At 51.7% G+C, this 21,982-nt stretch overlaps 1 protein-coding gene and 1 non-coding gene across 7 annotated transcripts in view; one reads left to right on the top strand and one right to left on the bottom strand.

The window, feature by feature from the left end:
• Positions 1–837: 837 nt before the first annotated feature.
• SFXN5 (sideroflexin 5) overlaps positions 838–21,982 on the top strand; it is a 107,614-nt gene continuing 86,469 nt past the window's right edge. The window contains exons 1-4 of one of the 6 annotated variants that reach the window (XM_036435713.2): positions 864–1,437; positions 7,888–7,956; positions 10,292–10,329; positions 21,076–21,197. In XM_036435713.2, coding sequence (XP_036291606.1) covers positions 1,397–1,437; positions 7,888–7,956; positions 10,292–10,329; positions 21,076–21,197 — 270 coding nt within the window. In that variant the 5' untranslated portion in view covers positions 864–1,396. Of the gene's footprint in view, positions 1,438–7,887; positions 7,957–10,291; positions 10,330–21,075; positions 21,198–21,982 lie in introns of all 6 variants that reach the window. The other 5 variants (XM_036435714.2, XM_045580898.1, XM_036435711.2 and 2 more) reach the window with 5 other exon arrangements.
• On the bottom strand, positions 14,418–14,544 carry LOC118717862. The gene has a single exon (XR_004987624.1). It is a non-coding gene; the product is annotated as a small Cajal body-specific RNA 15 (non-coding RNA).

Below are 21,982 nucleotides of genomic sequence, written 5' to 3'. Positions count from 1 at the left end.
AAACATTTCTCCTGCACTCTGTGTGAAACAGGCAGCTCCCCCTTTCCCTCCCCCTCTGTGTTCTTTATCCCTGCTGGTACCATCCGCGGTACTCCCCCTCCCTAAAGCCCTTGTGACCCCACTGAACCCCACTCCCCACTCCCAGTTCTCTTCCTGCCTAGGAATTAGCCCCAGGAGGGATCTTCCTTGGCAAAAGGAAGTGGAGGCTGGTAAGGCTCCTGTGCATTTAACTCAGCCAACAACTATAGGGCATTCCCCCAAAATGTATACACTGTATATTAATTCCAATGGGTTAAATCGGAAAGAAACAGCAAGTGAGCTGTCAGCTTTTATACATTTTGGGGGACACCCTGTGTTTGAGTCCCTACAGTGAGCTCTCCCACGTCTGGCACCGTGGACTTGGCAGTGAATTAAGAAGTCACAAGTTCTGCCCTGCGGACTTCACAGTAGGAAAGACAAGACACTCAAATAAAGGCAAGGGCTGCCCAAGAGAGGCGTTGGGTTATAGTGGGTTTTGTGGATTGGGAAACAATGTTTACACTGAGGGAGATAGATTGATAGATTGGGAAACACAATGTGTACACTGAGACCATAAAGAGCCAGCCCTAACAGAAATAGAGCGTAGGTCCGGGTTTAAGTGCCAACCCGGGCATGTGCCTTGGTTTCGGGCACATCCCCAGTGGGGAGTGTGCAGGAGGCAGCTGATCTATGTTTCTCTCTCATTGATGTTTCTCTTTCTCTGTAAAACAAACCAATAAAATATATTAAAAAAAATAAAAAGCATCAGGTGAGATAAAAAGTTAATCGTTTTCTGGGTATAGAATGTTCCAGGATCGGGCGGGGAGCACACAGCGTGCCTCAGGAACCGACTAGCAGGGTGGCTATAGAGCACAGGGCAGGAGGCAGGGTGGGGCAGAACTGCAGGAATATTCCGCAGTGCAACTCCTGCAGAAAGCCTTCGGAGAATAACCCTAACCCGCCTCTGGCCCATCAGGTCCGGGGCCCCATGCGCTCCAGGAGTGACGCCCACCTCAGCGACTCAAACTTCTAGGGGCAGGGGACAGGGAGGGGCGCTCCGCGGGCCCCTCGGTGGGGACTTGAGACACCCACACTAGCAGGGTCTGCAGACTAGCAGCGGGAACCCAATTCCGGTCTGCGTTGGTGCAACTCCGCAATCCAGGGCTGTCCAGCGTCTTGGCAAGAAAAACTACACTCCCCACAACACTCTGCGCCTCCGACTCGCTGCGGATGCTCGCGGCCAATCCGGGGAGGGAGCTGCGGCGGGGGCCGAGGAGGGACATTTTAAAAGGGCCGGGGTTGCGGGCGTCAGTGGCCATGGCGGATACAGCGACCACAGCATCGGCGGCAGCGGCCAGTGCCGCCAGCGCCGCGACCGATGCACCTCCTTTCCAGCTGGGCAAGCCCCGCTTCCAGCAGGTGAGGACCGGGCTGCGGCCCGAGGGTCAGCGGGTGGCACCGGGATGGTCAGCGGAGCCCTTTCCCAAACCCCCTTTAGCCCCAGGGTCTTGGACCCGCGGCTACCCCGGAGCCTGCAGCGACTGGCCGGGGACCTCGGCCAAAGCCACTCCTTTCCTATTGGTCAGCGGGGCGAGCGAGGACCCCCACCTCGGCTCCCCATTGGCCACCGTCGCCGTCGCTCTGCGGCTGCTCGCGCCCGCCTTCCCTGCCCCGCGGAGACGCTCTGTGATTGGCCGCTGCGGCCGGGAATGTGGGCATCGGGGCCAGCGGCTGCTGCTGCTGCTGCAGGGTCGCCTTGCGCGAGGCAGGTGCCCACTCTGAGCGGAAAGTTCGAGTCCGGCCTGGAGGAGAAGTTGTCTTGGCCGAGATGCCCTCTGCCCGTTCCCCCGGGTGGGGACTGACCGCCTTTCCGAGCGTCTGGAGGCGCCCCCGGCAGTGGCAGCGCCCCGGTCACGCTCCCAGCCCTGCACCCCAATCGGGTCCGCCGTGTGCGCCGGGTCCCCTCCGGCCGGCCATCCACTGGCGTGGCGGGTTGGCCGGCCGGTGCCCTGCGGCGGGTGGAGTGAAGGCCGGCGGGGAGAGCTGGGTGCGGGGGAGACGCTGTGTTATCTCCGGGGGCAGAGGGTCCAGTCCCGGGAACAGGCACCGGCCTCCTTCTCTGCCCCCTCGGTGAAGGGTCTGGGCACCTGAGCCTAGCGCCGCCGTCCTGCTCGGACCCCCGGTGGGGCGCCGCTAACTCGTCCTCGGCCACAGAGACAGGGATCGAACCCGCAGCCTAGACGAGGCCGGGGCTAGCGGCTGCGAAAGGCCATCCCCACGCCGCGGGCTGCCGCGTACGGGAGAGCCCCCGCCTAACCGTTGGGGGCCCCCGGCTGCCTGCATCGCGGAGGAGATGAACTTTGTTAGGAAAAGGGCAAAAGACTTGGCTAAAGTGAGAGCCTAGGGTGGGGTGGGGGCAGCGGAGGCGGACAGAAAGAAGCTTGCAGGAAGAAAGGAAATGTGCAAAGGTCGGTTTTCTTATTTATTTTGGTGGTGGTGGTGGTAGAGAAACTGGGTCTTGAAAGGTGGTGCATTGAGCCTCGCGGTTAACTAGGGAGCTGTGTCCGTCAGCTTTCTGAGAAAATGTCCTCACTGTTTTAAAAAAACAGGGCTTTAATTGCCTTAAAAAAAGAAATCAGCACAGCGTGTAGGTGTCTGAGGCGAGACTGTTCCTGCCAGTGCAGGGTGCCACTCCGGGGAGACTGTCAGAGTAGGGTGCCCCTGCCTGAATGTGAGTGATCCCTCATTGGCTCTCCCCCTTTCCCTGCCCTAGGCATTGGTCAGGGCTTAGCCAGGCCCGCCTCCTGTGACATTACCCGCCAACCCCCCCTCCCCCCTCCCCCCCTCCTCCCCCAGGGTACCACTCCTTTCTGCCACCTCCTTGGCCACCCCAAGCGGGATCCTTATAAGTCAGCCTGCCTGATGCTCTGATTACTTGGTCTCCTTAACTCCTGTGTGCACTTTCTGAGTGAAAGGGCTGACCTTTGCCCTTCCGTTGCCTCCATCCTAACCCTGAGGTGGGGCCAGACACACAGTGATGTGCGGGATAAAGATCTGTGCGATGGTTTTTCTCCGGGACTTGTTCTGGGACATTCAGTCACACAACAGACACTTGTCAAGACCGTCCGAGGACTGAGCCCTTTGCCGTGATCCCTGCTGGAGCCATCCGTGCACACTTGAATCTCCTCTGTCCTGGCAGCCATTGCCAGTATCTCCCTGGCAAGCCTCTGCAAGGCAGTCACAGTGTTTGCTCTGGAAGGAAGGGCTCCTCCTCCAGCACAGGAACCTGCCTCAGGCACAGCGCATGTGATCCCTGCCTGGGAGAGCTCGGCTTCCCGGCTTCCCCCGCAGACATTCCCTGCCACGCTGCTCCCAGCTGTGCAGGCAGCTCAGCCCACCACCCGACTGACTCCTACAAAACCTGGGGTCACTGTGTACTAGTTCTTCCCCTCCACTCCCTCACTTTCTAAATGCAGCCGAGGTCAGTGTTCTCCTCTCTTAAACAGCTCTCAATGCCGAAATGCGGGCACATCCCCAGTAGGGGACGTGCAAGAGGCAGCTGATCGATGACTCTCCCTCATCGATGTTTCTATATCTCTCTCCCTTCCTCTCTGTAAAAAATCAATAAAATATATTTTTAAACAGCTCTCCAATCCACGGGTCTCCGCTGCTGGAACCCTAGACCAGGCCCCAACACCTCCCTCCTGAGCCTCCTAACAGGTCTCACTGCTTCCACTTTCAGTCCTTCTTCTCTTCATGGCAGCGTCCCAGTGCAGATCTGATCAAGGGCTCCCTGGCTCCCCACCCCCGACCCCCAATCCCTCCAAAGCTCGAACACCCGCCAGTGGCTGCCTCTGCTTCTGAAATGAGGACCTCACTTTTGAAGGGGCCCCAAAGACCGGCATGGCCCACAGCTGCTCAACTTGTCTTCCTCACACTGAGCCCCACCCACCCCTTCAAACACGTCTTCTCACCACATGGGCTGCTTTCAGCACACGGTATCAGTCCATTGCACTGTGCACATTTCTCTGATGGTCACATCATATTTTAGATAATCAAGTTTGTTTGGATCCCAGAAGGCCGGCACATTATATTTGACTGCTATGTGCCTTCTAACCTATTATTTCTCCACCCCTCCTTGTTTCCCTTGCTTATCTGTTGAGAACCTGACTGGTTTGTCCTGTAGACTTTCCCACACTCTGAATGTGACTGGAGGCATGTCTGTGGCGTTTACTGACCATGCTCTGGTCCCTCTTGTTCCTTGTGATCTTGGAGGCCATGCTTTTAACCTCTATTGCCTAATGGGAGGGGGCCGCCGAGAGGGGAAGATGACAAGACAACACCTGAGAAGCTCTGTGGCCGACTGTGCCCCTTCCCTCCTCCTTTCTGCTCGTTTCCTCTCCCAAACCTGCTCTTTTCTGCACGTCGGGCCCATTTGGGGCAAGTTGGGGCCCCTGGACAGGAACATGCTCTTCCCCATTTGTATTTCAGTCTCTCCGGAAATACGTGGGGCTTTTGTTTGTTGGCTCTTTAAAAAAAACTTCTTGTCCTGCAGAAGTCTCGCTTTCCAGTGTCTGCTAAGATAACGGGGTTAGGGGTGTGCTGGGCTCTGAGATCAGCTGAGGCCCACGGTGGCAGAGCACATGGGCTGCCCGGGAATCCCTCTGGGGTAGGGGGAGCTTGCTGGGCAGGAAAACGCGCTCTGCCCTCCGGGGAGGGGAGGTTTGTGCGGGCTGAGGTCAGGGTCCATGGGGAAGTTTCTCATGCAGTTTGTCTGAATAAGTTCTGCAGTGACATGGCTTGTAGGTAGTTATGTGTTGTAACAACTTCTGTCCTGCAGACTTAGTGGCTGTGTCCTGGGGCTGGCCCTGGGCTGGTTGTGCTGTGGGAAGGGTTAATACCTTCTAGTCCAGTGGCTCTCAAGCCCTGCTGCACATGGCTCACCTGATGCCTGGAGCCCTCCCCCCCCTCCTACCTCCCCCCACCTCGGCCATAGAATTTGAATTCCTTGGTGTTGAGCTGGGTTTTGGAATACCAGGTGACTCAGTGTGCAGCTTGGCCCAGGATTGGTGAGCTGGCCCAGTTTTTCTGCCTTTGAGCTACAGTATTTCGTTCCTAAGCACAGAGATTTAGAGGGCTGGCACAGGAGAGCTGGCGGTTCCTCCTCAGACCATGGCCCTCAGCTGCTGCTCCCAAGGCCCGCTCTCCCCCAGCGGCTGCGGGGGTGGGAAGGCCTTGTACTGCAGGCCCCGGGCCCTGCTGAGAATTAGCTGACTCACCTTTCTGGTGCAAGGAACTGCAAGGAATCACTTAGCTGACTCATTCTTCAGGTGAAGAAAAAGGGAAGGAAAAACATCCATCCACTGACTAAGGAAAGAGGGGCGGGGGGCTGAATTCTGGAGATGGGGGGAAGCCATACATTTTAAACTTCTGAGAAAATAAAAATTAATTAGACTGAGAACATAGGGACCTTCTCTGCCATTCATCAGGCCGGGAGGACAGGCATTAGAACAGCTACAAAGAAACAGGGTTTCTCTCAAGGACCCTAAAAAAGTGTCCCAACCACCTCCTCTTCCACACTCACTGAGAAGTCACCTTCTCCAAGATCTCTGGGGTCTCTCGTGAGGGCACTGATCCCACTCCTGAGGGCTGTGCCCCCAGATCGAACCGCCTCCCCAAGGCCCCCCCTCTCATACTGTCATCTTGAACATTAGGGTTTAATCTATGAATATTGGGGGGAGGGCTCAAACATTCAGTCTGAAGTAAGAACCACAGTATAGTTACTACATTAAGTAAATTAACATGGATAAAATACTTTCACTAATCTATGGCCTACATTTTTTGGTCAGTGGTCTCAGTAGTGCCCTTGAAAGTATCATTCCCACCCCATTCCTGTCCAAGGTTCAATCAGAATCACGTGGTACATTTAGTTGTCGCTTTAGTTTCCTGTCACGTGGGCTGTCCCTCAGTCCCAGCGCAGCGATTTGTCTTTATGGCATTGCCATGTTTGATGAAGAAGGCCAGTTATTTTGCGGAATGTTCCCCAGTGTGGGTTTGTTTGATGCTTCTTCATGCTTAGATTCAGTCCTTCCAGAATCCTGTGTGAGCGACAGTGTGAACTTCTCCAGGTATCACATCCGGAGGCACACAGTGTCCATCTCCCCTTCCTCGGTCCTTTTAACATGCCCCCGTCATTTATTACTTTCTGGCCCAACAAAATGTTTGGTACCTTCCCTGCCCCGGCCCTGGAACTGGCTACTTCCCTGAGGGACCCTGATGCATTTTAGTGATAAACAGAACCTGTATGTCATTCTGCCTCTTTACTAGTCACTTACCATCCTCTGGCCGTACTTATTTCCCTGACTATTAATTGGAATCATCCTCTTTATATGCATTTCACACCGTCGTACGCATTTTCCTGTGCCATAAACAATCTCTTTCAAATGGCGGCATAGTGTTCAGTCCCTGTCCGCCTTGACAGAGAACGTCATCAGCATACGGTGGACCTCTGGCTGAACCTCCGGATGTCGGCCTGTTTCCTTAGACTCTGTTATCGGAGGTCCTGTTGCCCGGACAACAGCGTGAGCTTGGCGGTTCAGGCCCTTTGACTGTGGGAGTTAGAGGAATGGCAGCGAAGCTTCATCTGTGAAAGGCAGGAGGTGGAGGCTGCTCCAGGGCGGGGTGGTGAGCAGAGCGGGAGGCCGCGGGGGGCCTGCTGTGTGCAGGGGACTTGGAGGTGACCAGGGGCCTGTTGCAGGGTCTGACAGGGAAGGGGAAGGAGCAGACGTTGGCTGCAGGGCCTGGTTTCCTAGTGAGCACGGGGAGGCGTGTGGAGGCGTGTGCTCCCTCGCTGTGCGGAGCAGAGGACGGTGCCCGGAGGGCTGTGGGGCTCCTGGGAGCATCTGGGACAGAGCTTGGGAGTGTAACGAGGCATGAACCCCTGGCGTTTGCAGCTTCTCCCTTTGTCCCCTAGCTTGGCACCCCCCTGTCCCCTCCCTTGCTTGGCTTTGCCTAGCTGGCTCTGTCCCTGGTTGCTGGGTTGCCTTTCATTGGGCTCTAATGCCTGTGGCCTGCTTTGCACAAAGCTCTTCTTTTCCACGGACCCTGCCCCGGGGCCAGGCTGGAGGGGGTCAGCCCCTTGTCCTGGGCCTCACAGCAGCTCCAGAGCCGTGGGTGAAGGAGGGCCTGGGGGTGCACGCAGGGGGCTGAGGTGCTGGAGCTCTGCCTCTGGGGAACTTGACCTTGGAGAGGGACCTTCCCTCACTGGAGAGGCCCTTTCAAGGCTGGGAGGCTGTGGTGGTCAGGGAAGGCTGGGAGAGGGTGGGGACCAGGCCCGACCTCCAGCCCCTGTGCTCAGTGGTGGGGAATGGGAGCTGCGGAAAGGCTTGGAGTGGACCTCAGGGCCCTGCGGGAAAAGGAAGAAAAATGGGACACACCTCAAAGAGAAGTTGGGACAGTCACTGAGCCTTAATGGTCTTTCTGAATTGATGTTCGAAAGCCCTCAGCCTGGGCAAACGGCTCTCAGGTCACTGAGCAGGGAGGCCTCATTGGTATGCATCTCCCATGACTGTGGGCCCCAACAGTGGGGGTGAGGTGTGGGGGGCGGGTCCCCAGTGGCTGGAGGATGGTCTATAGCAGTGTTTCCCAAAGTGTGGTACACGTACCCCCAGGTGTACGCGAAGAGTTTGGTGGGAGTACGCGTTGCACCGGAGTTTGGTGGGGATATGCACTGCACCGTGCTTAGCTGCACCTAATTCTACATTCTCATGAGTATGAGGGGTACACAGCGTTACGAAAATTATGTCAAAAGTTTGGGAAACACTGGTCTACAGTAGCTGATCTCCTCTCCTCTCCCACCCCCTTCTCCAGACATCCTTCTATGGCCGCTTCAGGCACTTCTTGGATATCATCGACCCTCGAACGCTCTTTGTCACTGAGGTAAGTCATGGCTGTCACTCCTGCGGAGGCCCCTCGGCCCCTTCGCCTTGTCCTCTAGAACACATGTGTCAAACACAAGGCCCGCGGGCCAAATCCGTCCCGCCAGGCCTTGCAATGTGGCCCACACCGCGCTGTCATCACTGCACTCCACTGCGTTTCCATCACAATGACAGTTTATGACTGTTCAGTAAACCATTCCGCCCGCGATTTAGGCTGGATTTTAGATTTTGGCCCCTTCTCTGATTGAGTTCGACACCCCTACTCTAGAAGATCCGAGGAATCTGTGTGTGCGCCCTCCCTACACATTGTCTCATCTCATTCGGATCTCACCATGACCCTGCCAGGCAGGTAGATCACCATCCTCACCATCGTCCTCACCATCACTTCACACTTTAATAAACTTATTTCCAACTTCATGAATCACACGCTCATTATAAAAGTTCGAACAGCACAAATGTTTAAGTAGAACAAAGAAGTATCCTTCATGCACCCTTCCTATTCCGTTCCCTCCTCTCCCAGGTGATAAAGGTATAATTTACCTTTTACGTGTGAGCCATGCTGTGAATTTTTTTTTTTTTTTTTTGTGTTATTCTTTTTTTTTTTTTTTTTTTTTTAATATATTTTATTGATTTTGTACAGAGAGGAAGGGAGAGAGATAGAGAGTTAGAAACATCGATGAGAGAGAAACATCGATCAGTTGCCTCCTGCACACCCCCTACTGGGGATATGCCCGCAACCAAGGTATATGCCCTTGACCGGAATCGAACCCGGGTCCCTTCAGTCCCCAAGCCGACGCTCTATCCATTGAGCTAAACCGGTCCCGGCCATGCTGTGAATTTTGACCAACATTCACTCATGAATCCAGCCCCACGGTAACAATGTAGGGCATTTCTGTGACCTGAAAATGCCCCCTCCTTCCCGTTACCGTGTTTCCCCGAAAATAAGACATCCTCCAAAAATAAGACCTAGCACATGGAAAGATAAGACATCCCCTGAAAATAAGACCTAGCGCAGCTTTGGGAGAAAGAATTAATATAAGACACTGTCTTATTTTCGGGGAAAGAGGGTAGTATTCCGTCTTCCCTATCCAGCCCCTGGCAACCACGTACCTGTTTTCTGTCCCTGCTGCCTGGCTGTTTCCAGAATGTCATGCAAATGGAACACAACAGTAGGCGCCTGCTTTCCTTTCCTTCACATCCTGCTTTTGAGTTTCATTTGTGATGTTGCGTGTGTCAGTTCTGCATCCCTTCTCATTGCCGGGTCGTATTCCACCAGGCAGACGTCCCGGCATGTGTCTGTCCGTCCCCTTGTTGCTGACCACCTGGGCTATTATAAATAAAACCGCCGTGAGCCTTCTTTGTGTGGATGTGTGCTTTCACTTCTGTGAGTAAGGAACTAGGCACGGGATCGCTGGCTCACAATGTGAGCGTGGTAAGTGTGTGTTTCACTTCCTAGGAGGCGGCCGGACTGCACGCTTTACATTCCTATCCACAATGTTCCCGTTGCTCGCCAGCCCCACCAGCACCTGCTCTTGTCAAATTCAAACAGATTCCGCTTACTTCAGCTGCCCCAGGAAGCGTGTCTCTGTAGCCCTTGCACATGTATTTACAGAAGCGTGTGGGAATGCGTGCACACGCAAAATAGCAAAGATTTGCTAAGCACTTCCTGTGAGCACGGCAGGTTGTATGCATTGTACTTGGGTCAGATCATCAGATTAACTCGCAGCAGCCCGGGAGGTAGACCTGTTTCAGCTCCATCGAGCGGATGAGGAAATGGACAGGGGAAGTCTCATGGGATGCACGCAAGTACGCTGTCCTTGGAGCCCTCACTCTTCATCAGTTTGCATCCCCGCTCCTTAGGGACCTTTCCCAAGGTGACCGGGCGGGCCACACCCTGAGCAAGCCCCTGAGCCCCTTCGTGGGCTTCCTGCTCAGACGGCACTTCCCCGTCCATCCCTGTGAGCACGGCCTGGCGTCAGCCCGGAGCGGGTCAGCTCAGGGAGGGAAGAGCCAGGGCGGAGAGGAGCACAAGGCCTGCCAGGCCCCGGGGCCCAGAACGGCCCGCACTGTGCATGGGCACCACCCAGGGCTGTGAGACGTGGCCGCTGACCCGGTGGTCTCCGCACGCCTCAGCGGGATGGAGGGCTCAGGCATTTCCTTGCTGGTCCCGCCTACCCTCCGGGCCTCCTGCTGTGCTGCTCGGCACCGTCGGGACTCTCCTAAGGAGTTGTCTCTGCCGTCACACTGAAACTGGGAGGAGCCCCAAACCACAGAAACTCCTGGCCTAGCCTAGAGTATGTGTCTTTCTAGGAAGTTCCAGAATGCTGCAAAACTAGATACAGCTGCCACATAAGTCCCAACCTAAATGCTACCTGTGGATGGAGGAGTCAGCAGAGGCCAGTGCTTCGCTCAAACGATAGAGGTGCTAACGGAGGCCTTTGAGGGGTGCTGAGAGGCAACCGCGGGGCACCCAGAAGGTCGGGAGGCATTCAGTGCTCCCCAGGCCACCGTGAGCCGGAGCCGGCCGGGGCTCTGGGGGCGGGTGGGCGGCGACAGCGTGACCTGCTGCTGGAGCCCAGGCTCACCCACCTCCGTCCACCTCTCCTTGGCCCCAGGCCACTCCGCTCACCGCTCTGTGCCTGCGCCACGTCCTCCACCTCAGCTCTAACACTCCGAGAGGCTGCAACCTTCTTGTACATCACTAACCCATTTGGGTCTAAATCCCATGACTAAACATAAAAACCTCATGCTTTATTATGAATCAAACCAACTGTCAAAGCAATTACTTACCAGCTAGAAAATAAAACCACTGCAATGTAGTTTCAGAGTATTTTCCAGATTCCACATGTTCCCCTCCCCTCATCAAAGATCATGATCGACTTCCCAGAATGATCTTCTACACTTTCCTCCCCTAGCACTGCCCGCCTCCTCGACCACCCTGACCCCACTCCCCCTCCCCCCTCCCCAGCAACTGGGGACTGTTTCTAGCGCTGCCTGCTGGCCTTTTGGGAAGTGTCTGCCCACAGGACATCTTCTAGGCCACATGTGTCAAACACAAGGCCCGCGGGCCAAATCCGTCCTGCCAGGCCTTGCAATGTGGCCCGCACCGCGCTGTCATCACTGCACTCCGCTGCGTTTCCATCACAATGACAGTTTATGACTGTTCAGTAAACCATTCGGCCCGCGATTTAGGCTGGATTTTAGATTTTGGCCCCTTCTCTGATTGAGTTCGACACCCCTATTCTAGGCCCTGAAAGCTCTGAAGAGCCGTGAGTGGGGTCTTCAGGCCCTCGGCTGGTTCTTGTCTAGGCAGGCGACTTGGCAAGGCCACAGTGAGAAATCAGAGGTCCTGAGGGGCCAAGGCTCTTCCTGAGCCCCTCCCCCATGAACTGTGGCACTGCCAGGGCGCCAGACCCTCTGCTGGGCTCACTGACCAGAACACGGCTTCTCTCCCAGGGCCCTGGCTGGTGTCCTGGGAAGGAGAGCGTGGGGCGGCCCAGTTTGCCTGTGAGGGTGGGAGGGTTGTGGAGGACAGGAGGAGGTGGCCCTGGAAACCAGAGTTTCCCAAGGTGGCCAGATCCTGGGCAGCGTGAGCCATCTGTGACCCGGTAACCGGTGGGGGCAGTGGCCGATGGAACAGACAGACTTGTCCTGAGAGAGTTTGCAGCTAGTTTGCCATGTTTGAACTGACCGAGCTTTCCAAAGATCCCGGCCCTCTGGTGTGCAATGAGGCGGAGGACGTTGTATTCATGGTAATTTCTCTCGGGAAGAAGGCTATCTTTGTTTCATCGGGGTGTTGAGCCAGGCTTCAGAGGAGGAGGCTGGTCTGCTTGCCAGAGCGGGAGGGACTGTGCTTTGATCCTGGAGAAGAGAGGAGAGAGGAGGAAGGAAAGGAAGAAAGTGGGAAGGAGAGCAAGTAACCTGGTGAGCTGACAGGCCAGGGCCTGGGGGCTCTCTTTTAGTGTTTTTAATAGTTTATTGATTTTTAGAGATAGAGGAAGGGAGAAGTGAAAAAAATCAATGTGAGCGTATTAACATTGATGGCTGCCTCCTGCACGCCCCCTACTGGGGGAGCCACAATCCGGGCATGTGCCCTAACCTGGAATTGAACCAGCGACCTCTAAGGATGCCCAATCAATGAGCCACACCTGGCCAGGGCCCTGGGGGTCTTTTGAGGTGGGTCGTGCCTACTGTGCTTTGATAATCGTTGACTGACCCAGTATTGTCTCTTTCATCATTCCTGGAAAACTCTCAGCAAAGTTTGCCTGGTTCATGAAATGTCCGCAAAAGTGGATTATTTGAGGGATATTGAGAGATGTGGTCTCCGTCAGGGTGCAGTGTGGGGGGTCAGCCTGAGGAAGGAACGGCCGGGAGCCGGCAGAAGCCCCAGCTTTGGCCTCCGCGAAAGTCATGGAATCCCACCTCGGCCTCTGAGGGCAGCGGTGCCCCGCTGACATCCCGGCTGCTTTTAATCATGGGCTGAAGGTAAAAGGGAATTGCTATTCTGAACTCAATAACTATTTGAGGGAATGAATGGTTGATAGATTATCATCTTGAAGAGCACAGAAAACTATCTGAAATAGTGTTAATAGCACCATTTCAATACCAGCGCTGGATTGGTTAGTGATCTGGAACTAGGGGCGGTAGTGTAGTCTAGAACAGTGTTTCCCAACCTTCTCTCATGATGAGAATCACCTGGTGGAGGTGTTAAAACACAGATTCCTGATAGCACTTCTTATAGTTGGGATCCGGGAATCTGTGTTTTAACAACTCCACCAGGTGATTCTCATCATGAGAGAAGGTTGGGAAACACTGGGCTAGAACAAGTCAGTAATCATACTGGGGTTGGAAACTGTCATCACCTGGGAGTAGGGGGATACAAATACCAAGTAGGGAAAAGACAAAGAATTATGTGATGTTTGAATTAGAATTGGAGGTACCAGTATGAACTCATGATTTACACACACACACACACACACACACACACACACACACACTTCCCAATTTCCTGGTCTGTTCACTGAAAGGGCCTAGAAGCAATGATACTTAGTAACAATGTGCCACTCACCATCCATCGGAGGAGCCAGGGCTTCCTGTAGAGATGGCCAGATCCACATGCGGGGCAAGGAGAATTGTTACATAAAGTAAGAAAGTGCACATAGGATGATGGAGACTCGGTGAATGGCTTGAAGGGCAACCCACTGGCCACCTTTGGGACAATTCCAACATTAAGAAGAATAAGAGCAATGGATTGTAATACATTGAGTAATAATAATAATAATAATAAACCCAAGAGTCCATAGTAATATTAAAAAAGTGGGAAAAGGAAGCTCTTCTTTGCAGAAGGGTGTCAGCTAATAAGTAAGGAAATAACCTTTGTGTAATCATTAATGGATGCTATTTCTGTAGAGCAAGAGATTGTTGGGAACAGGATATTTGTGTGCTCTGTAGCGGTATCACCCTAAGGATTATTTAGCAATTACAAAGGGGAAAAGGTACCTTTACAGTGGTTGGAGGATTCCCCTTTAACCAGATGACCATACTTAGCATCACTAACATTGAAAAAAACCCTGACATTATATGACCCCTGATGTGATGTGATTCTGGTATTAATCCCTACATATAGGGAAATATATGAAAGTCTAAAGAAAAAAAGAAAAACTGCTTACGTATTATCATACCTGCCAGAAATAATAATGTAGCATTTTGATGTATGTTTATGTTCAAAATGAAGATGTTTGCATAAAATGTATAAATGTAGCTCTATATAGATACATAAATAATCATATATATTTGTATACATAACATAAATGTATACATAATATATATTATTTTTCCATGTAACATATCATGAGCATTTTCCTTGTCATTAAATGTTGTTTCAAAATGTGCTTAACAATTGCATGTAATTTCCCATGTAGTTATTCTATGTTTAGTTGTTTTTTTCCATTTGAGTAGTTTCAAGGTTTTTTTGCCATTATATTTCAATAAATATCCTTGATCATAAATCTCCTAATTTTCCTCTTTATTTCCTTTTGATAAATTCCTAGAAGTGGAATTTCTGCATGAAAAGCATTTTCAGGCGTTTTAAGATGTTGCCAATTGCCCTGTAAATTGGACCAACCTATGCAAAGATTATATCAGTTTATACTCTCACTAGCAGCGAGTGAGGATGTCCATTTAAATGCATTATTATAATTTAAAAAATCTTCAGTGGAATTTTAATATATATGTATTATTGATTTTTAGAGAGAGAGGAAGGGAGAGGGAGTGAGAGAAACATTGATGTGAGAGAGGAACATTGATCAGCTGCCTCCTGCATGCCCCCTACAGAGGATTGAGCCCACATCTTGCAACCTTGGGCACATGCCCTGACCAGGAATTGAACTGGCAACCTTATGGTTCATGGGATGACACCCAACCAACTGAGCCACATTGGCCAGCTTTTTTTTTTTTTTTTTTTTCTGTTGGTAGATCAGTAGGTCTCGAATTTACTTTGCAAACAAGACCTGTTCTATCTACCTTTCAATTTAGGAGGCTAAAGGGTGAGTCAGCTTGACTTCAAGGACTCTGTTTTCTTAGTCTCCAGGCAGCTTTAATGGAATTATTTTTTATTTAAAAATATTCCCAAATGTTAGTACCTTTATACACATCAAGTTAAAATCTCCTATTTATACACAGCTTGCCCATCAGCATACATTTTTGGCATACTTATTACATTGGACATAGACTTTTTGTTTGCTTTTTTTTCATTCATTTCCAAGTCTTTATAATTATCCTTAGACTTATAGGTATAACAGACAGGTTGTTACTGCCTTTTGTGATCCCCCAAAAAAAGTCACCGGCATGCCACTTTCACCTGTGCTAAATTTATTTTTTAGAACAAATTCCCAAGAGAAGGATATTCAGGCTGGAGGCCACGATTGTTTTCAGTTGGTGGGATAGCTGGACAGGTTAATTTTCTAAAGGGTGGCAGTACTTGCCGCGCTGCCGGATTATATTGGTTTACCTCACACAGCGGTCAGCCGTCCGGAAAGCAGAACCTTCCCCACGTGTCCCTGGTTTCCTCCCCATTGGGCCTGCCTCCCAGAGGGTGGCTCATGGCTGGTGGGAGCCACACCAGACAGCCCTGCGAGTCCTGGGCTGCTGGGAGGAGCAAGAAGGGGGCTTGGGAAAGCCCAGGGGAGATGAGAGGAGGGCTTGGCTCTCTGCATGCACAGAAATCACTAGCTTTGGCCCATGAGTCCCACCTCCTGGGGTCACAATAGGCAAGGATCCAGCCAGGGTTGCAGAAAAGGTAAGGATGCACCGCCCTGCACTGGCAGGTGCAAGACTGGCCCAGGTGAGAACCATCAGCTAGCTCAACGCTGAGCAGTTAACACCATGTGACATACCCTGCTGCTCCCCACCCCCTGCCAGCAATCCCCACTCCGTTCCCTCACGCACACCCCACCACGCTGTCTGTTCATTCTCCCTGACGCTTGACACTGCTCCTTCTTTCCCATTTTTTCAGTTCCGCAAGAGCTTTGCCTGAAATGGCCGTGTTTCAGTGGTACCCTTTCTCTAAACCCGCTCTCCACTTTCTCTGCCACGCTGGGCTTAGCTTGGAATGAAAGTGAAAAATAAGGTGACCAGGCGTCCCGCTTTTGGCGGGACAGTCCCGATTTTTAACAATTTGTCCTGCGCTCCGCGGCGTTTTAAAAAAGTCCCAATTTTTGCCGAGACCGGTTTGGCTCAATGAGCAGAGCGTCGGCTTGGGGACTGAAGGGTCCTGGGTTTGATTCTGGTCAAGGGCATGTACCTTGGTTGTGGACATAGCCCCAGTAGGGGGTGTGCAAGAGGCAGCTGATCGATGACTCTCTCTCATCGATGTTTCTAACTCTCTATCTCTCTCCCTTTCTCTCTGTACAAAATCAATAAAATATATTTTTTTTAAAAAAAGTCCCAATTTTTGGAAAGAACCGTGACTTTTTTAAAACGCTGTGGAAGGCGGAACAAAATGTTAAAAATCGGGACTGTCCCCCAAAAGCGGGACGCCTGGTCACCTTAGTGAAAAAGGACCTTCCTTTTCTTGTTTGGGGTATCCGCTTTGGGTTGGGGGCAGGATGCAGCCTTGTTGTGCTTTTTGAGACCGCCCCGCCCTCAATTACCGTGGTGAGAGCAGGGGGCTCTTCCATGTCGACATCTCGGGGAGATGGCTCAGAACCGGGGTGTGATGGCTTTCCAGTGCCACCCACACTCTGTGACCCTGAGCGAGGACATGCCCCTCCCTCAGTGGCCCCAGTTCCTCAGAAAAGGGGTGGCCACATGATGCCACGACACACACACACACAGGGCGTGTTTTAGTTGTGTCCTTTGTGAACAGGGCACAGTCTCTCGGAATCCGGGGAATGTGTAAAACCTGCATCACCGTCCACTGACATGGGTCTGATGCTGTAGAACCTGGATTCCTCACCCTGACCATGCCCTTTGCCTCTCCCTCTAGAAGCCTCAGTCGTGCATTTTTGTTAAACACACATTATATGTGGCCCCGGGTGGTGACAGGCTGGGGTGGTTCTGCAGAGAAACCTAAAACCAAGCCCTGCTCCCCGCTCCCTGCACCTGGCGGTCTGACAGGGAACGTCAGCACACGGGCAGGAAGGGGGCAGGCAGCTCAGAGAGGTGCAAACCCGTGCTCTCTGCCTGTTCACAGGAGGGGGCGCTTCCGGAAGATTCCTGGAAAGTGAGCCTGGTGGTGGTGGGGGGAGGGTGGATGAGGTTGCCGATGGACTTGGGGAGGAAGGGTGTCTTGGTGACGTGAACAGTGTGGGCAAACTCAGGAGGTGGTAACATAGAGGTACCAGCTGGAGAGTGGAGGTCCCTGCACCAAAGGGAGGGTAAAATATTTCTGGGCTTTCCTCCCATCCTGGCCAGATGCCGCCACTCCCATCAGATATTTAACATGTTAGGTATTTTCCTACATTAAGTATATATATCCATTTGCCATCCTCTCTTAACCAAGCAGGGATTATACTCAGGCTGCACTTAGTTTGGGGTGGGGGGTGCTAGGCTACCCTCTCTGCACCCCTAAACAGATTGGTTTTCCTTCTGATGACGCCCAGCTTTCCTTCCTGCGCCCTTCCCTTCTGTGTCCCTCTGTCCCCATTCCTATCTGGCCCCTTCTCCCGCTCTGTGTCCACCACCCTAACACTCCATGCCTGTCCCTTTGCTTCCTCTTCCCCTGGGGATCTGGGGCCAGGATTCTCCTCTGGCCAAATCCCCTGCCCCCGGAACACACCTCCCAGGTACCAACGTTTCCGAGGGACCTTCTGGAGACCATGCCCCGGAGACACCCTCCGGGGACACTTGTTGGCAGGTGAGCCAGAGGCAGGCAGGCTGCGGCGGAGTCTGGGAGGCAGCAGCCTGGGCGTCCTGGGCTCCCAGTCTTACCTCCAGCCGGCCGGGCTCCTCGCCCGCCTGCATTCAGGGCCCGGCTGCCTGTTCCTGGTTGAGCGAACTTCCTGCAAAGTTCACCCTCCCACTGGCCTCCATCTTCCTTCGCCCCTCTCATGCTTTCTGCCAAGCCCCGCAATGCATAGGGTGAGAGGGGGGTTGGCTCTCTCCTGAAAATGGCCCCCTTCTCTGTGGGGAGACGGGCCCCAGAGCAGCCAGCCCTCAGGGGCCTAAGGTAAGTGGCCTCGGCCCCCGTCTGTCCCAGAGAGCAGCCCGGGGCCTCTGACGGGGCCTGGCGGAGGGCCGGGAAGGCTCCCAAGCAGAAGAGCAGGTTCTAGCTTCCTGCAGTCGTGGATTCCCAGCTTTGTCTTCAGGAACTTTGGATTTTGTTCCCCCTCCACCCACGCCAAGATTGGAGCGCTCTTGGGAACCCACTCTTGTGGCTGGGGGCCTCCCTTTGATGACCGTGTCCAATGGGATGGAAGCTGGCCAGGTTGTTAGAGGAACTCGGGAGAATCCCTGGGGTGGGGGAATAATGAGAACGCGGGCCATTCACCATTCAGGGCGGAAAGTGGAGCACTCATTGTCTGCGGGCGGGAGCTGCGGCCCAGGGAGGAAGCGGGCCAGGGGTGGGGGCTGCGGCAGCACCAGGAGGCTTTGAGGGTGGTGGTGGGGGGACAGAGAAAGGGTCTGACCAAGCTGCCCACTGTCTATCTGCATGACTGTAAGCAAGTTAAAACAACGGTCCACGTGAAAAGCAAATGTATGAGACTGGAGGAGTATCGCCCTACTTTTGCAGCAGTGATCTCAGTGGTATGTTTACAGGTGATTTAAAATGATTTTTGTGCTTTTCTCTGTGTTTTTTTTCTTTTTTCTTTTCTTTTCTCTGCTGGCATTTCCTCTACCCAGGGGGAATTAATTGAAAGGGGGAACCCTGAAAACACAAAGCTGTCTCCAGTTTGGAAGCGCAGATTCTGGGAAAGCTCTCTGGATGTCCAAATTGATACACATCTATTTGAAAGGGCAGGGACAGTACTGCCCAGCAGTCAGGCTGCCCCCAAGCAGGTTTTCCTGGCCCCTGAGGCCCTTGGTTAGACCAGCCCGGGCCTTGGGTGCCTCACACCCAGTCCTGCTGGGCCGGGGCGTCCGAACGGGCAGTTATCTCCGTTGTTACAGGACAGGAGGCTGCTGTTCGTTTTTCACCCTGTGAGGCCTCCCTGTCAGCTGGCTCAGCAGACCCGCTGTCTGCTCCACCGGTGCCCTTCCTGGTGCTGCCGCCTCCTTTATTTTATTTATTTATTTATTTATTTATTTACTTTCAAATAAATCTTTATTGTTCATATTATTATAAATGTTCTTCACTCTCCCCCCCCCCACCTCCATTGCTCCCCTCCACCAGGTTCCCACCCCACCTTCTGCCCTTTCCCCACCCCCCATTGTCCTCATCCATAGGTGCACAGTTTATGTTCAGTCTCTTCCCACACCCCCCTCTCCCGTTGCCACCTCCTCTAGACCAACGAATGGGCTTACGTTGAGGTCTTGTCTACTCCTGTTTCCGGCCAGCCTCGCCCCTCCTCTGTCAAAGGGGAATGGTACACTGCCAGTGTGACTCAGTGGTTGAGCATAGAACCAGAAGATCACGGTTCCATTCCTAGTCAGGGCACATGCCTGGGATGTGGGCTCCATCTCCAGTAGGGGGTGTGCAGGAGGCGGAGGCAGCAGATCAATGATTCTCTCTCATCACCGATGCCTCTCTCCCTCTCTCTTCCTCTCTGAAACCAATTTCATATATATATATATATATATATATATATATATATATATATATATATATATATATTTTTTTTTTTTTTTTTTTTTTTAAGGAGGGGAATGGTGGCTTCACTTGATTTTTTTTCCCCCCCCAAACTGGGCATCCCTGATGGCTGGGTCCCTCACCAGTGTTTGACATAAGCTACCTTCTATCACTGTTGTCTGTTTATTACTATTTTTTTTTTTAAATACAACATACATACAGTAAAATGCACATATCCTAAGTGTATTGCTTTTTGGATTTTGACATATGTTCATGCCCATGTAACCACCACTTGGATCAGACATTTCCATTTCCATTACCCTGGAGGGTTCCCTCATGTCCTTTCCCAGTCAGTAAGTACCCCTAAAGGTGGCACTCTAATGACCTCTACCACCATAGGTGAGTTTTGCCTGTGTTTTTTTTTTTTTTTTTTAACTTTGTATACTATATTCTTTTACATCTAACTTATTTGCTTATCATGCATATTAGCTGTCTATTACTACGTAAGACATCACCCCAAAATATAGTGGCTCAAAACAACAACAGTCCATCATTTAGCTCACGGGTCCTCAGATTGGGCCGGGCTAAGAGGGGGGTGGTTTGTTTTTGCTCTGAGCAGGGGGATGGAAGGGCCTTTCCAAGGTGCCTCACTTGCACGGTGAGCAAGCTGGTGCTGAGCATCCGCGGGGGGTTCAGCTGGAGCTGTGGGCCAGGCCCTCAGTCGCTCTACATGTGGTTGTCTAAATGGGGTGCTTGGGCTTCCTTGCAATACGGCAGCTGAGTTCCCAGAGAGCAACCATCGCAAGAAAACAAGGTGGAGGTGCAAGGCATTTTTATGACCTAACCTCAAACTCTGTTTGTTGAGGCAGTCATGACAATCTTCCCTGGATCAAGGTTTGGGGGCATAGAGGATGTGAGAAGGTTCTGGAAGAGCATGGGGAATGGGATTAATTGGGGTGGCCATTTTTGGAAAACACATTTGGCTACATTATGTTTGTCAGATTCATCTACGTTGTAACATGTATTTGTAATTTGCTTTTTAAAATTGTATGATATTTCATTGTGTACATAGACGACAATTTATTCAGTCTATTATTGGCATTTGAATTGTTTGAGACTATTTCAGTAGTGTTGCTATGATCATACTTACTAGTATACAGATGTTTTGGTGGACAGAGGTGGCCATCGATCACAGTCACTGTCTCTTTAGCTTTTAAATTTTTAAAAATCATACAATTTTTATCTTCTTTTATTTTCTCTCTTTCCCCATCAGTTACTGTAGCCATATGCATGTTAGTATGTAAATCTCTGCTAGTGTTTTTAAAATCTTGAAAAGAAATTATAGCAGTATTACATAAATATGTTTTCTCTATAAAAACTTTCAGTATTGCAATTAAGATTAAAGTTCCTTATGATACTCCTGGCCAAATCGGGCCCTTTTCTCCAACCCTAAGATAACCCTTGTCACCAGTTTGGGGTGGTCTCCTCCCGAAGCTTTTTTTATTTATTTATTTACACACATACATATTCCCATAGAAAACACTGGGGTGTGTGTGTGTGTGTGTGTGTGTGTGTGCGTGCGTGTTTTGTTTGGTACAATGCACGGTATCATATGGCTCTGCAATTCGCTTTCTCACTCAGGAAATATCTTGGGAGTTATGGCCATAGCATCGCATGTAGATCTACTTCACTTTTTCAGCTGCCGAATAATGTTTCATGGCATTCTTATCGCACAGCCACTTGGCCAATTCCCTACGAAAGGACGTGTAGGTTGCATCCTTCTTTGTTGTGCAGCGTGTGTCCGATGAACTGGAGGGCAGGCCTGGCACACTGTGCTATTGTCAATCCTTGATCAACACAGATGCCTTCCGGAATGGGAAAGGGTTAATGGAGCCCTGGGTCTGTGCCCCTCAACGTCTCCCTTCTCTTCCCTGCAGAGACGTCTCCGAGAGGCCGTGCAGCTGCTGGAGGACTATAAGCACGGGACCCTGCGCCCGGGGGTCACCAATGAGCAGGTAACTCTGCCGGCGGCGGGGAAGGAAGGAAGCCACCAATTCCTCACCTTTTCCCTGCAGCCAGACCACTCCTTTTCCCCTCAGCACCCACTCCTACTGCGACTGCGTCCCCCTGTGGGTCTCTGGCTTTGGGAGGATTTACTCAGGTCTCCCTGGTACCCTGAGTCCGGTGGGAAGCATGGCGGCTGGTGAGGCTGGAGAGGCCCAAAGGCAGTAGTTTGCTGGAGCCTATGTGTGTCCCTCTTCCCATGTCCACATTCAATGACGGCATAGTGATAGCTTGAAATCAGCCACTACGGGAATATTTACACCACAGAAATTGGCAAATGCTACAAATCAGAACTCTTTCCCCCCAAGAATTGATTAATAATTACCAGTATGCTACTCGCCAAAAGTTCAAGTTGAGGGTGGGAAAGGTAGGATGAGCAGATGGTGGGGATTAAGCTAGGACACTGTAATTTTTTAAACTTTAATTTATCTTTATTGTTGAAAGTATTACAGATGTCCCCCTTTTTCCACCACTGACCCCTAATTTTTTCAAAGAGTATGTAGGAACTTGAACTAGAGCCAATTGAAATATTGATGCTTGTGTTTGGTTTGGGGGATGTAGTATAAGGCAACTTTAATGATACAGAGACTGATGGTTAATGTACCAAAGTTTTTTTTTTATTCATAAACTTTATTTCAAAAGCTTAAAAAATTAATTTCACATTTTTAAAGGTAATTTGTGTGCGTAGTTCAAAAAGTCAATAGTACTAAAACATTTGTAAGGAAAAACAGTATGC

The sequence above is a fragment of the Pipistrellus kuhlii genome, unplaced genomic scaffold (genome assembly GCF_014108245.1).
Source record: "Pipistrellus kuhlii isolate mPipKuh1 unplaced genomic scaffold, mPipKuh1.p scaffold_m20_p_13, whole genome shotgun sequence".
NCBI lineage: Eukaryota > Metazoa > Chordata > Mammalia > Chiroptera > Vespertilionidae > Pipistrellus > Pipistrellus kuhlii.
Note: the sequence above shows the minus strand (reverse complement) of the source record. Positions and strands in the feature narration are given on the sequence as shown.